Consider the following 13,354-nt stretch of genomic DNA (forward strand, 5'->3'; position numbering starts at 1 on the left):
AACCGTGGATCCACTGGTTCCTTCAGAACATTTATTCTCAAATAATTCTCAACACAGTGACACTTGAGGTAGAGAACAAATAGTGTACTGTAAATGTTATGCATTACAAAGTGTAAACTATAGTACCGGTACCGGTACTTATTTGAACTTTCTTTTTTTGTAAGAAAATACTTCCCTGAGAGTCGAAAGAAATAAGTGACAAATAGAAATACAGTGACAAAGTAGAGCCAAATGCACACTGATTGTATTACTCTCTGAAACTTTAACAGTGGCTGGCTGCCAGTGGCTGGCTGCTCTGCCTGCTCATCAACAATAAGAATCGGGGCATCCTTCACTTCCGCCCGGCGCTCCGCCTCTACAGCTGGATCCGTATCCGGTCTGGGCCGGATATGCAACCGGGCGAGTGAATTGACACTTTCTTCCAAAAAATAAAAAAATAAATAAAATAAATAAATAAAAAAATAAATTTTTGGCGATAATTACAGTACCCCACGATAACGTTATCGCGGCCGTTTTTTATCGCGATATACGATAATATCGTATATCGCCCCATGCCTAATCTCCACTATGTTTTTCAGGAACTTCACTGGTTTAAGAGGAGACATGAGTTGAAAGCAAAACTTTACATAACATGTGATCCCAACACCCTGGAAAAGTTGTAACTAATTAAATCTTCTTCCACAAAAATGTCTTAAATGTTTTAGTAACACAAGAAAAACCCAAAAGGCAACTGAAGATCAGAACTAATAAATGAATGTCAGCAGTGGTCACAGTGGGTTTACCACTCAGAACAGAGGAAGTTAAACTCCTGCATGTCATTTATTTTGAACCACTTGTGTTTTCCAGCTCTCTCCATGGCTCCAGACATGTCACAGTGGTCCCCCTTCTCACCCGAGTCCACGTTGTGGTACGTGACCACCTCACCACCGACCCAGAACCAGAAATCCAGAGTGCAGGTGTAGCGCAGCCCCGTCCAGACAAATTCAGTGGTGGCGTTCTTGACTCTCTCTTGGACCCATCTCTGGTCATTGAGGTCGGTGATGGAGACCAGGTCACGGTGGTTTTCTCTACAGTAGTAAAAGGCATCCTCCCAGGTCAGATTTTGTTTGACCAAGATCATCTTATCTGTTGGGGAAGAGGTGGACAAGAACCAACAATCACATCAGCTCTTTTAGCGTCCAGAACTCGTTGACGCTAAAATGGTTCTGAAAATTTAAACAACACGATTACCTACAGAAGGTTTACCTGTTTTTCATGGTTAATGCTTCTACAGTTTTATTCTGCTTCCAGACACATAAAGTAGATAATAAAAATCTCACCATCGTAACAGAAAAAGGGTTTGTCTTTACTGCAATCGTCAGTTTCCCACTCCCCGTCCTTCTTCATCACGGCACATCTGTCCTCTTTCATCGTAATGTCGGCCAGATTATTCCAGCGTCTGAAAGAGAAACTGCTCCCATCCGACCAGCTCCAAGTGTCTCTGAACAGACCAATGAACACATTGCCTTTATCCCCTAGCTGACGTTTCAGCTCTGGGTCATTTAACTGTTCCAGTCCACTGGCCAGGTCTGTGTGTTTCTCTCTGCAGTGTCTCTGACCCTCTGACCAGGTCCTTTGTTTCTCGAAATGGAATCTCTGTGTTTGTTCTGTGGAGTCAAAGACAATCTTTCAACACAGTTTACTCAACAGAAATGTTTCAATATCGAAACTGTCATCAGCAACACATGTCAAAGAATTCTTTTTTTTTTTTTCCAACAGTAGCCTATCAGTTTGATTTTGATATGATCACCAAATTCAAATTTCGAAATGGAATAATCATTTCTCCTTTAAAGATATTTTTTTTAGATAGAGAGATAAGATATTTTTACTGGGAATCATTTCAGGAATTTTCTTTTTTTTTATTTCTTTTTTTATTTATTTTTTTATTTCATTTATATAGTGGTGATAAAATATCTAACAGATTTAAGTTATGTGAATTAAAAACGCATTAATCAGGATTCTGTTCTCACCATCGTAGCAGACGAAATACTTCTCCACATTACAGGGCAAATCTAACCACTTCAGGTCTTTATTTATCCCCCCACAATTCTCGTTCCCTTTTGCGTTATTTGGTTCACCGTTCTTCCAGTTTGTCTCATTTTCATTGAACTCCAGACCAGGCAGAGTCCAGTTCCAGCTGCCGTTAGAATTATTTAGGCTGTGCAGACCAATCCAGGCAGATACTTTACGCTTTTTTGCTGATTCCTTGAGTCTCTCCATGTCTGTCATGTTGGAGATGGTGGCCAGATCAGTGTACCTTTGTCTGCAGTATTTCTGAGCTTCAGACCAGCTCTTACTCTGTTCAATATAGTGATACTCATAAAGCTGACCTGTGATGAACCAACTCTGACCTGTAAAGACAAAAAACACCACCATAGTTTCAGCTGTGAATACTGTCCTTCTCTTATTTTAGAAGTATGCAAGTGTTCACAAGTTTTTATTTTACATTTTTCCAATTAGGCAGACGTTTCAAGAAATTAGATGAAGTTGTGATGATAGAGGTCCACTCACCCACCACAAAGACCAGACACAGGAGCCACTGCATCTTTGCTCCGTCAGACGACGTTTTTATTTCAACTCTGCAGTTTGTTTCCGCTGGAGGAACATTTGAACACATTTTGTGTGACAGTTTGTTAAACAGCACTACTCAATGAAGAGAAATGATTTCTGTGGAACGGTGAAATATGATAAAAACAACACAAACATTTCCAGACCACGTAGAAAAAAAAGAGCATATATATATATATATATATATATATAGATATATATATATATATATATATATAAAAATGGCTTAATCAATAGCAAAATAAATAAATCATATATATATATATATATATGATTTATTTATTTTGCTATTGATTAAACCATTCTTTTTTCGAGGTTGCAGACAGTTTGTATGTCTGCGTGATACTTGTCTCTTGCTTCTGCAAGGTTAAAATCCTGCCAACAACGGTTAATGTTTGAACATGCAAGAAGACTTGCAGTTGCACAGTTTCTTCTATAACTATATCATCTCCTACTCCTACGCCTACTCTGACAGCACAATATGCAAATGACCAGTTGAAAGATCCTCATGTTTGTTTGTCTGGTGCACCATAAGAAAACCAGGGAACAGAATCAAAGTTAATAAAAGCTTTTTATTATATCATGCACAATGTTTTCCAGCTGGAGGTACACTTTTCTCAAACCACAGAGTTAGGAGAGAAATGCACACTGGTCATCAAACCAGTCATATTTATACTAAAAAGGGAGGTGTTTTATACGTTATAGGAGCCAATGTTGAACCTATCTGGGAGACCAACTGCAGTGAAAGAAACTTAAACATGTCACCAGTAATCGAGTTGTAAAAAAGAATCAGGAGGGATAGTGGATTTTATCATATGGGGACAGATAATTTGTGCTGATTACAAATAATATAATATATTACAAATAATAGCAGTGACCAAAACACCTGCAGAAATACTGCAGGAATGACATAGCAGCAGTTAAATGCAGCCTTCTGTAAGCTTTAAATATCCACTGGGCTTACATCAAATACATCAAAACACAACAATAAAAAACAGTTTTCTGAACTTATCAATATGACTCTGTCCTTCACAGGATAAGTAAAATGGATCACTGCAAAAACTCAAAATCATAACAAGAAATATTTGTCTTATTTCTAGTTAAAATGTCTAATTTTAGTAAAAAATGTCATTACACTTAAAACAAGACTCATCACTTGAAAAAAACAACAATTTTCACCTGTTTCAAGTAGATTTTCACTTGAAATAAGTAGAAAAATCTGCCAGTGGAACAAGATTTTTTTGCTTGTAATAAGAAGATAAAACTTGTCCACTGGCAGATTTTCCTACTTATTTCAAGTGAAAATTTTCTTGAAACAGGTGAAAATTGTCAAATAAGTTATTTTTCTGGTGATGACTCCAAATGTTGAAATAGCAGTAAAACCAAATTCATTGATGAAATGACATAAGGGATGAAAAGGGGGGATGGCAGTTTTACAGGGGGGATGATTTTAACCGTTTTTATTTCAAGGGGGGATGCCATCCCCCCTCATCCCCCCTCAACACGAGTACTGCATGTCACACTTTCAGCCATATATTTTCTGTTGTCTATCTCTAATCCAACATGCCAACCCAGCAAAGATCTACGACAACCAAAACCCAGAGAAAAACAGGAGTGGACCCATCAATCTTAAACATCCGTTCCTCTTCACCGTCCTCACCTAAAGAAGAACTCAGCTAATCAATCTAATCAAGAAAAAAACCCCTCATACTTTTAACAATTTCATAAAATCCTAACACAGTGGTGAATGAAAACGCTGGATATAAACATTAGATTACATTTGTGTTAGTATATACTAGCAATAATAACTAAAGAAAAATAAAAAATACCAGCAGCGGAGTAAAAACTTACAGTTTCTTGTTTCTCCTCGTCCTCCTCTGTCTAATGCTCTGTTGAACGCTGTCCCCAGTATAAAAAGTTTCGAACTTAAAAAGCTCACCTCAAAGTTTATTTGAATATCTGCACAAGAAGACATACGTATCTCCCGGAAAATCTAAAATTTACATGGTGTCGTGAGACACATTTCTGTTTTTGTAATGGTATGTGAGGAAAACAACCTTGCATGACTCGGCTCATTGTCCTACAGCATAACATGGTGACTGATTTAAAAAACATTCAATTACAAAAAGACCAGTAAATATAACTCATCTTGTTAAAGAAAACCATCCTTTATGTTGATAAGGCACAAGCTCAGTGCAGCAGTGAAAGGTTTCACATTTTACTCTTGTTTGAATTGCAAAAGCTTCTTCTCCTTCATCATATTTGCCACCTGTACTTCAGATGAAAGTTGTCAGTAGTGCCAATATTTAGGTTTTCAGACCAAAAGGCATCTAATGACAAATTGTGCAGCTTTTTTTCAGGTATTGACAACGTTTGGAGACGCTAACGTGAAAGCTTGTAAGGTCCTCACCCTTCTCAGCAAGCAGCCAGTGCTGCGCCTCTGTACATGAATCCTGCATCCACAAATCCACCGCTAGACGGTCCTGCACGGCCCAGAGTCATTAAACAATGAATAATAAGCATTCATATATAATTCCTAATAATTTAGCTAATATAATATTCATTCAGTGGCACTGCACTGACCTATAGTCAGATTAATGTGGAAACACTGTGGCAAGTGCTGTTTCACCAAGTAATCCATCCCACTGGATAAATAAGAGAACAGCAACCATCCCCATTTTTGAACCGTCTTTCTCAGTTGCACTGCGTCTTATTGCAGTTGCAATTCTGAAACAAATGTCAAATCTGTGCCGAGTCAATCCGCAGCAGGACATACCCGAGATCTAGTCGCTTGTTGGCTACTAAAAGCCAAAGTTCAACCAGTTCCAGGAAAACTCAGTGAACTGGTCGAACTAAACTTTCTTTACAGACTCGATGAAACAACGGAGAGGACGTATTGATGGAGTTTTGGTGAATATTCTGTCGCCAGCTCTTATATGAGCAGCAAACTGTTATGATGTTGGCCAGATGGACTTTCACCAGTTTTCATTGAGGAAATGTGCTGCTTCACTGATGAATAGTTACAGCGACACATGTAACCCTCATTGTATGAGGGACAAAAAATGAGAAAACAACAAATAAATATAAGAATAAATTAATACACATTAATAAATAGACATATAATAAATATAAAAATAAATACACATAAATGTATCAATAAATAAACAGGTTTTGCTCATGAAAAAGGCTAATTCTTTTTTCTTACTTGTATTTTTCTTTTTTTTTTTGAACAATATTTTTATTAATTTTCAATATAAATGTACAAAAAAGACAAAGCAATCAGCAAGTATCATATTAATTGTCCAACAAAATGTAAGCAGGTCCTGCCGTGTCCATACAGACAAAAATAAAACAAGACAGAAAACAAGACAAAAGAAAATAAAATAATTAAAATTAAATGGAAAGAAAAAAAAAAAAAAAAGAAAAGACTAAGACTAAGAAAAATAAAATAAAAAATGTCACACTCAATAGTCTAACAGACAAACTTAGATTGTCACACTTGTTCTACAGACATATATATTCTATTGTTGCTTGAGAAAGTCCATTAAAGGTGTCCATATTTTTTCGAATTCTTGTGCTTTACCTCTAATCACTTAAGTCAGCTTTTCCATCGTAATACACATTGTCATCTCCCTAATCCAGGACTGTGTAGATGGAACCTCAGTCTCTCTCCAGGAAAAAGCAATCCTCCTTCTGGCCTGCAGGAGGCCAAAGTTGATCAGAGTCCTGCACTTAGAGTTGAAAGATAAATTGTCCGGATATATACCTAATATGCAAAGTTTTGCTGAACAGGGTACCCGGATACCTGTGATTCTGCTCAGAATATGGACAACCGTCTTCCAGAAAGCTACTAACTTGGGGCTTTCCCATACACAATGGATCAAAGTACCTTTCTCAGTCATACATTTTACACATGTATCTGGAATGCCAGGGGACCATTTATTGAGTTTTTCAGGGGTCACGTATGTCCTCATTAGCCATTTGTGCTGCAGTAGTCTCAAACGAGTATTGATGGTTTGTGTTTGAGCTCTTAAACAAGCTGTCATCCACTCAGCTTCTTCTATAATAATAATAATAATACATTTTATTTGTATGGCGCCTTTCAAGATACTCAAGGTCGCCTGACAGAGCAAGAATACAACAATAAAATTAAAAATACAAATTACAACAGTTAAAAACAAGTATAAAAACACATTATCGACAGCAGAGTCTAATCCAAATCATAAATCATAAGCCTGCCTAAATAGATGGGTTTTGAGGTGAGATTTAAAAGTGGGAAGAGTGTCCATGTTCCTGATGTCGGGGGGGAGGCTGTTCCAGAGGCGAGGGGCAGAGCGGCTGAAAGCTCTACCCCCCATGGTGGACAGGCGGGCTGGGGGAACAGTGAGGTTGGTGGAGGAGGCAGACCTGAGTGACCGGGTGGGAGTGTTGACATGGATGAGGTCTGACAGGTAAGGGGGGGCAAGATTATGGATGGCGTTGAAGGTGTTGATGAGGATTTTGTAATCTATGCGGTATTTGATGGGAAGCCAGTGGAGTTGGTGAAGAACGGGGGTGATGTGGGAGATGGCAGAGGTTTTGGTGATGATGCGGGCTGAAGCATTCTGGACCAGCTGGATTTTATGGAGGAGTTTGTGGGGGAGACCGAATAGAAGGGAGTTGCAATAGTCGAGACGGGAGGTGACCAGAGAGTGAACCAGGATGGCGGTGCTGTTGGGGGTGAGTGAGGGGCGGAGGCGGTTTATGTTGCGGAGGTGGAAGTAGGCGGACCGGATGGTGTTATTGATTTGTGTGTGGAATGAGAGGGTACTGTCGAGGACGACACCCAGGCTCTTGACCTGAGGGGAAGGGGAAACCGAGGAGTTGTCGATGGTAAGTGTGAAGCTGGGCTGTTTGGTGAGTGTGGTTTTGGTGCCAATGAGGGCTAACTCTGTTTTATTGCCGTTTAGTTTGAGGAGGGATGAGGTGAACCAGTCTTTGATGTCATGGAGACAGTCACAGAGGGAGGGAGGTGGGAGGGTGGGAGTGGGTTTGGAGGAGATATAGAGCTGGGTGTCGTCCGCGTAGCAATGAAAGTTGATGTTATATTTACGGAATATTGAGCCAAGTGGGAGGAGGTAGATGATGAATAGAATGGGGCCGAGGACAGAGCCCTGGGGAACACCAGAGGAGAGGGGAGAGGAATCCTCCTTAATGTCCAAACTCCACGCCCTCCTCCTATCATGACTAGATTCCTTGTCATGTGAGACAAGTGCTGTATACATTACAGAAATTTGGTGTTTCTCATGCATATGTTTTAACACGGCACTCTCAAGGCAGGACAGCGGTGGCTCATATGAGGCTTGATGTTGTTTTGATGAGATGAAGTGCTTCAGTTGTAAATATTTAAAAAAATGTTTCCCTGGAATTGAATATTTCAGACAGAGTTCGTTAAATGGTAGTAAAATTCCCTCATCATATAAGTCTCCAATTTTTTGTACCCCTCTGTTAGCCCAGACCTGAAATCCACCGTCTGCTCTGCCAGGAGTGAACTGCGCATTACCCCAAATCGGTGAAAATTGGGAGATGGAGGGTGTATCACCAATATGCCTGTGTGATTTAAACCATATGTCAGTAGAATTTCTAAGGAAGGGGTTTGTTGTTATTCTTTTTAGGGTTTTAAAATCTGCTGAATACAAATACATGCTTAATGGCAACTTGGGTATTGACGACTGTTCAATATATACCCAGGCTGGAGGAGATCGTGCGACAAAATAAAACATAATGCTGCGTAGCTGAGCGGCCCAATAGTACCTTTGTACGTTGGGCATCTGTAATCCCCCCCTATCGTACGGTAAGTACAGCAACCCCAGTCTGAGTCTTGGTTTTCTGTTATTCCAAATAAACCTACAAAATTCCCTGTTAATTTCTTTAAAAAAAGATTTTGGCAAAAATAATGGAAGTGACTGAAACAAGTACAGGAATTTCGGCAAAATAGCCATTTTAATTAAATTGATCCTCCCAATTAATGAGATTGGCATTGTTGTCCATTTTTCAAGCGAGTCTCTTACCTCTCTCATCAGCGGGTCATAATTTGCTTTGATCACTGTATTAATTTGGGGGGTAATCCTAATTCCCAGGTAGGTAAAGCCCTCACTCGCACTGGAAAAAGGTGTTCTTATGACTGGATTAATTCTTTCATCCTTATTCAAAAAGAGTATGGAAGATTTTGCGTTATTAATACTGTATCCAGAAAACAGACCAAATTTAGTAATTAAGTTTAACAACGTTTGAACACTTTCTGATAAGTCAGACAAGAAAAGGATCACGTCGTCCGCGTACAAAGATATTCTGTGCTCATGGCCTCCAATTGTTATACCTGACAGATTGGCTTCAGCTCTAATGGACATTGCTAAGGGCTCAATGGCAAGAATAAACAATAATGGGGAGAGAGGGCAACCTTGACGGGTTGACCTCTGTAAAGTTATTGTACTTGATAAATTATTATTTGTCATAACACGTGCTGTAGGTTTGGTGTACAATAATTCTATCCATCTCAGAAAGTTTCCCCCAATTCCATATCTTGATAACACACTAAACAAATAAGGCCACTCGATTCGATCAAATGCCTGTCTGGCATCTAAAGATAGCAGCGCCGTGTCCTTGGCATTATTTTGAGAATGAATTATGTTGAGGACCCTCCTAATGTTATGAAATCCCTGGCGACCCAGTACAAACCCAGCCTGATCGCTGTGTACCGAAGAAGGAATGTATGGGTCTAGCCTTTTAGCAAGAACTTTACACAATATTTTGGTGTCAACTCCCATAAGGCTAATAGGCCTGTATGAGGAGCAGGTAGTCGGTGTTTTCCCGGGTTTTAAGATAAGGATTATTGTAGCGAGTCTTAAAGTTGGTGGAAGGATACCATTGTTAAGTGATTCCTTAAACATATTCAAAAGCGGGATCAATAACTGCTTCTGGAAGGTTTTGTAGAACTCTATTGGCAGGCCGTCTGGCCCTGGAGCTTTGCCCGAGTTGACACCTTTGATAGCCTGCAATATCTCTTCCACTGTTATGTCACTGTCCAGGTCCTCTTTAACATCCTCTGTAAGCATTTCAAACTGGAGATGATTAAGAAAGGTGTCCCTAAGGACAGGAGAGGGAGAGCATTCCGACCTGTACAGTGATTGATAATATTCCTTAAATGTATTATTAATATCTTGAGGGTCATTCGACATCGCTCCTGTTTGTGTAATTATGCCATTAATGGCTCTTTCGGATCTTATTTTTTTAATTCTCCAAGCTAATAATTTACCAGCCTTTTCTCCCTGATCATAAAAAGCCTGGTTCAGCCACAATAAACTTTTTGCTGCTATATCAGCTGTTAATTTATTGTATTCTGTTCTTAAGATTAATAATTGTTTCTGTTTTTCTGGGTCATCTTTGTTATTTATATCAATTTCCAAGGATCTAATTTGTTTCTCCAATTTATTAATATCCGCTTTTCGTTTCTTATTTTTAGTACTTGTAAAACTAATGATTTCCCCTCTAATATAGGCCTTAAAGGCTTCCCACCTAATGCATGCGTTGGTTTGAGTAGTATTGATCTGAAAGTAGTCATCAATCTTATCTTCTATGTATTTAACAAATTCTGGGTTTTGAAGCCACCTCACTTGCAAGCGCCAACTAGGGGGAGACTGTTGGAGCTTCTCCATGTGTAAAGACATGGAAACGGGGGAGTGATCACTAATAACTATACAATCATACCAACATTTCTTAATTTTGGATACTAACTCTTGCGATACCAAGAAGTAATCAATGCGAGATCTGGACCTATGTATTCCTGAGTAGCAAGAGTATTCTAATTTATCTGGGTTAAGCTGCCTCCAGATTTCTGCCAAGTTTAAATCTACAATATATTGTAAAATTGTTTTCCTAGATTGTTTTTTATGGGGATCATTCTTTGTAGAGCGATCTAACGATGGGTTCAAAGTGCAATTGAAATCCCCACCAACAATATTTAGGCCATACAATGAAGACAAAGTTAAAAAAAAATCTTCAAAAAATTTTGGCATGTCCTCATTAGGGCCATATATGCTGACCAAGTTCAGTGCAAGAGACCCGATTTTACCCTGAGCAATTACAAACCTCCCTTGGGGGTCCCGGATAGTATTGATAAGTCGGAAAGGAATTGTTTTGTGGATAAGAATTAGTACCCCCCGAGCGTGACTGTTATATGTGGCATGTATGACTTGACCCGGCCATCTCCGTTGTACTTTTTTAATTTCAGTAACTGTGATATGAATTTCCTGAAGAAAAATGATTTTTGAATGGAAGTTTTTAATTCTGTTCATTACCTGTTTCAGTTTGGTTAACTTATTGAGTCCCCTGACATTCCAGCTCGTGAATCCCAAGTCAGAAAGTGCTAAACCTTCCATGTTGTTTTAAATACGAGATACAAGATCATGTTGAGTGTGACAAAAAATATATACATAAAACGAGTGACAACACTAAGGACTAACTCAAACATATAAGAACACTTAACCCTTGAGGTCCCCCCCCCCCTTCCCTTACTTAAACTGAACATTGTAAGGGCAAATACCAATCCACACTAATGAGGAGTGGCTTAACTGTGAGCACATCTCTCAGACAGCTCAGGTGCGTCCCCCCAACCCTGCATTAAACTGAACATTTAAACATTCATCGTCCTTGTATGAAAGATAAGAAGCAAAAAATTATTAACACTTCTGATTGCGTAGCTTATAGGTCCGTACTAGGTGCATAAAGTAAAGTGTCCACCAGATATGGTAGCTCTGCATACAGAGTAAAATAAAAGATGCAAGACGTATGTAAATAAAACATAGGAAACCCGATATTAAATTATAGTGCACCTACATTATTGTCCGTATAAATCCTGTCATATTTACTTATACACCTCGGCCACTAGGAGTCTAGGAGGAAAGCCTCAGCTTCTTCTGGCGTGGAAAAAAGAACTTTTTTCCCGTTCTGCAGAGCTCTCATCTTGCAAGGATGCAGGCTGAATCCCCGGAAAGTTCCAGCATCAATAAACTTTTTCCTCACTGTATTGAATGGGCTCCGTGCTTTCATGGTACCTGCTGACAGATCTTGGGCAAAGAAGATCTTGTGGCCGTCATGGCTGAGCGAGCGTTGTTTAGATGAGTTGAACACAGCCTCGCGGTCCTGAAACCTCAAGAACCGGATGATGACAGCTCTGCTCTGGTCCGGTCTGGGTCTTCCCAACGTGCGGTGCGCCCTCTCTAAAGTGAACTCTTTGGCTGCGTCCAGCCCCAGCCAGACCGGCAACATATGCTGGACATAACTCACCATGGGCTGAGATCCTTCAGTGCCCTCGGGGAGCCCCACCAACCTTAAGTTCTTTCTCCGACCACGGTTTTCAAGGTCCTCGGTCTTAGACTCCAAGTATGCGATGCGTTTAGTGGCGTCAATAAGCTCCGATTTCACAGTCGTCAGGTCGTCTTCGGCGTCTCCTATGCGTCCCTCAGCCTCCGTTAGCCGCTTAGCATTAGCGCTGATATCCTGTTGAAGGGCCGCGAAGCTCTTTTGCACCGCATCAACAGAGCTATTCATCTCCCTCATGCGTCTCTCCACGTTGTCGAGTGTTGCCCCAAAGCCATCGAGAGTACTTGTTTTGGCGTTAATCGCGGCGATAGTCGTGCGGAACGACTGTAGCTCTGTTAGCACCATAGCTAAGTCCGTCTGTGGGCTCCCGCAGGCCTTGTCGTTAGCATCATCGGCTAATGCGGGAGTCGAGGTTGTACTTTTCGTCCTCAGGGAGCTGCGGGCTTTAGAGCCACCCTCACAGTCTTTAAGTGTCGTTTGTTTAGACATCTTGTAGAGCAAATTAGCGGCGTTAAAGAGCGTTAGTGACGAGGACTTTATAAACTTTTAGCAGGGTTGTGAGGAGCATTCACCCTAAGCTGCCATCTTGGTCCGTGGCTCAACAGCGCCCCCTACTTGTATTTTTCTCATGAAAAAGGCTAATTCTTTTTTTTTACTTGTATTTTTCGATGTATTTATTTGTGTATTTTATAATTTTTTTGAGTATTTATACATTTATGTATATTTATGTATAAATTCATCTATTTCTACTTTTATCTATTTGTTCCTGTATTTCTACATTTCAGTCTCCGTATGTTAATGAGGTGGGGAGGTTCTAACATTTGTCTGCAACACGATGGTTAGAGTGTCGGTTTTATGATCTTATCTTCTGCTACTTACAAGGTTTTTAATGAACATGGCAACAGACATTAAATATGTCAAAGTTGGTTTACCACTCAGAGCAGAGGAAGTTAAACTCCTGCATGTCATTTCTTTTGAACCACTTGTGTTTTCCAGCTCTTTGCATGGCTCCAGACATGTCACAGCGGTCCCCCTTCTGACCCGAGTCCACGTTGTGGTACGTGACCACCTCACCACCGACCCAGAACCAGAAATCCAGAGTGCAGGTGTAGCGCAGCCCCGTCCAGACAAATTCAGTGGTGGCGTTCTTGACTCTTTTTGGACCCATCTCTGGTCATTGAGGTCGGCGATGGAAACCAGGTCACGGTGGTTTTCTCTACAGTAGTACAAGGTAAGCTGAACATAAATAAAGTTCTTTTTGAGAAACATCAGTACGCTTCACCATTGTCTGGTTGGGGTTCGCTACACAAGGCATCCTCCCAAGTCAGATTTTGTTTGACCAAGATCACCTTATCTGTTTGGGAAGAGATGGACAAGAACCAACAAT

At 40.1% G+C, this 13,354-nt stretch overlaps 1 protein-coding gene across 1 annotated transcript; it reads right to left on the reverse strand.

Moving 5' to 3' along the window:
• Window positions 1-423: 423 nt before the first annotated feature.
• Window positions 424-1,541, reverse strand: LOC133420311 (killer cell lectin-like receptor subfamily B member 1A). Its single transcript, XM_061709980.1, has 2 exons — window positions 1,320-1,541; window positions 424-1,125 (listed from the first exon to the last, which is right to left on the reverse strand). Exons 1-2 carry the CDS (start codon window positions 1,408-1,410, stop codon window positions 779-781), a joined length of 438 nt encoding a protein of 145 aa, XP_061565964.1. The 5' UTR covers window positions 1,411-1,541; the 3' UTR covers window positions 424-778.
• Between the last annotated feature and the right edge of the window lie 11,813 nt (window positions 1,542-13,354).

Source organism: Cololabis saira, chromosome 20 (assembly GCF_033807715.1).
Source record: "Cololabis saira isolate AMF1-May2022 chromosome 20, fColSai1.1, whole genome shotgun sequence".
Taxonomy (NCBI): Eukaryota; Metazoa; Chordata; class Actinopteri; order Beloniformes; family Belonidae; genus Cololabis; species Cololabis saira.

Bases quoted from the DNA above. Each gene is read 5' to 3' on its own strand.
- LOC133420311 (XM_061709980.1), bottom strand. From the start codon at position 1,410: ATGAAAGAGGACAGATGTGCCGTGATGAAGAAGGACGGGGAGTGGGAA. The intron at 1,126-1,319 runs GTGAGATTTTTA...CTTCCCCAACAG, and splicing joins ACCCTTTTTCTGTTACGATG to ATAAGATGATCTTGGTCAAA.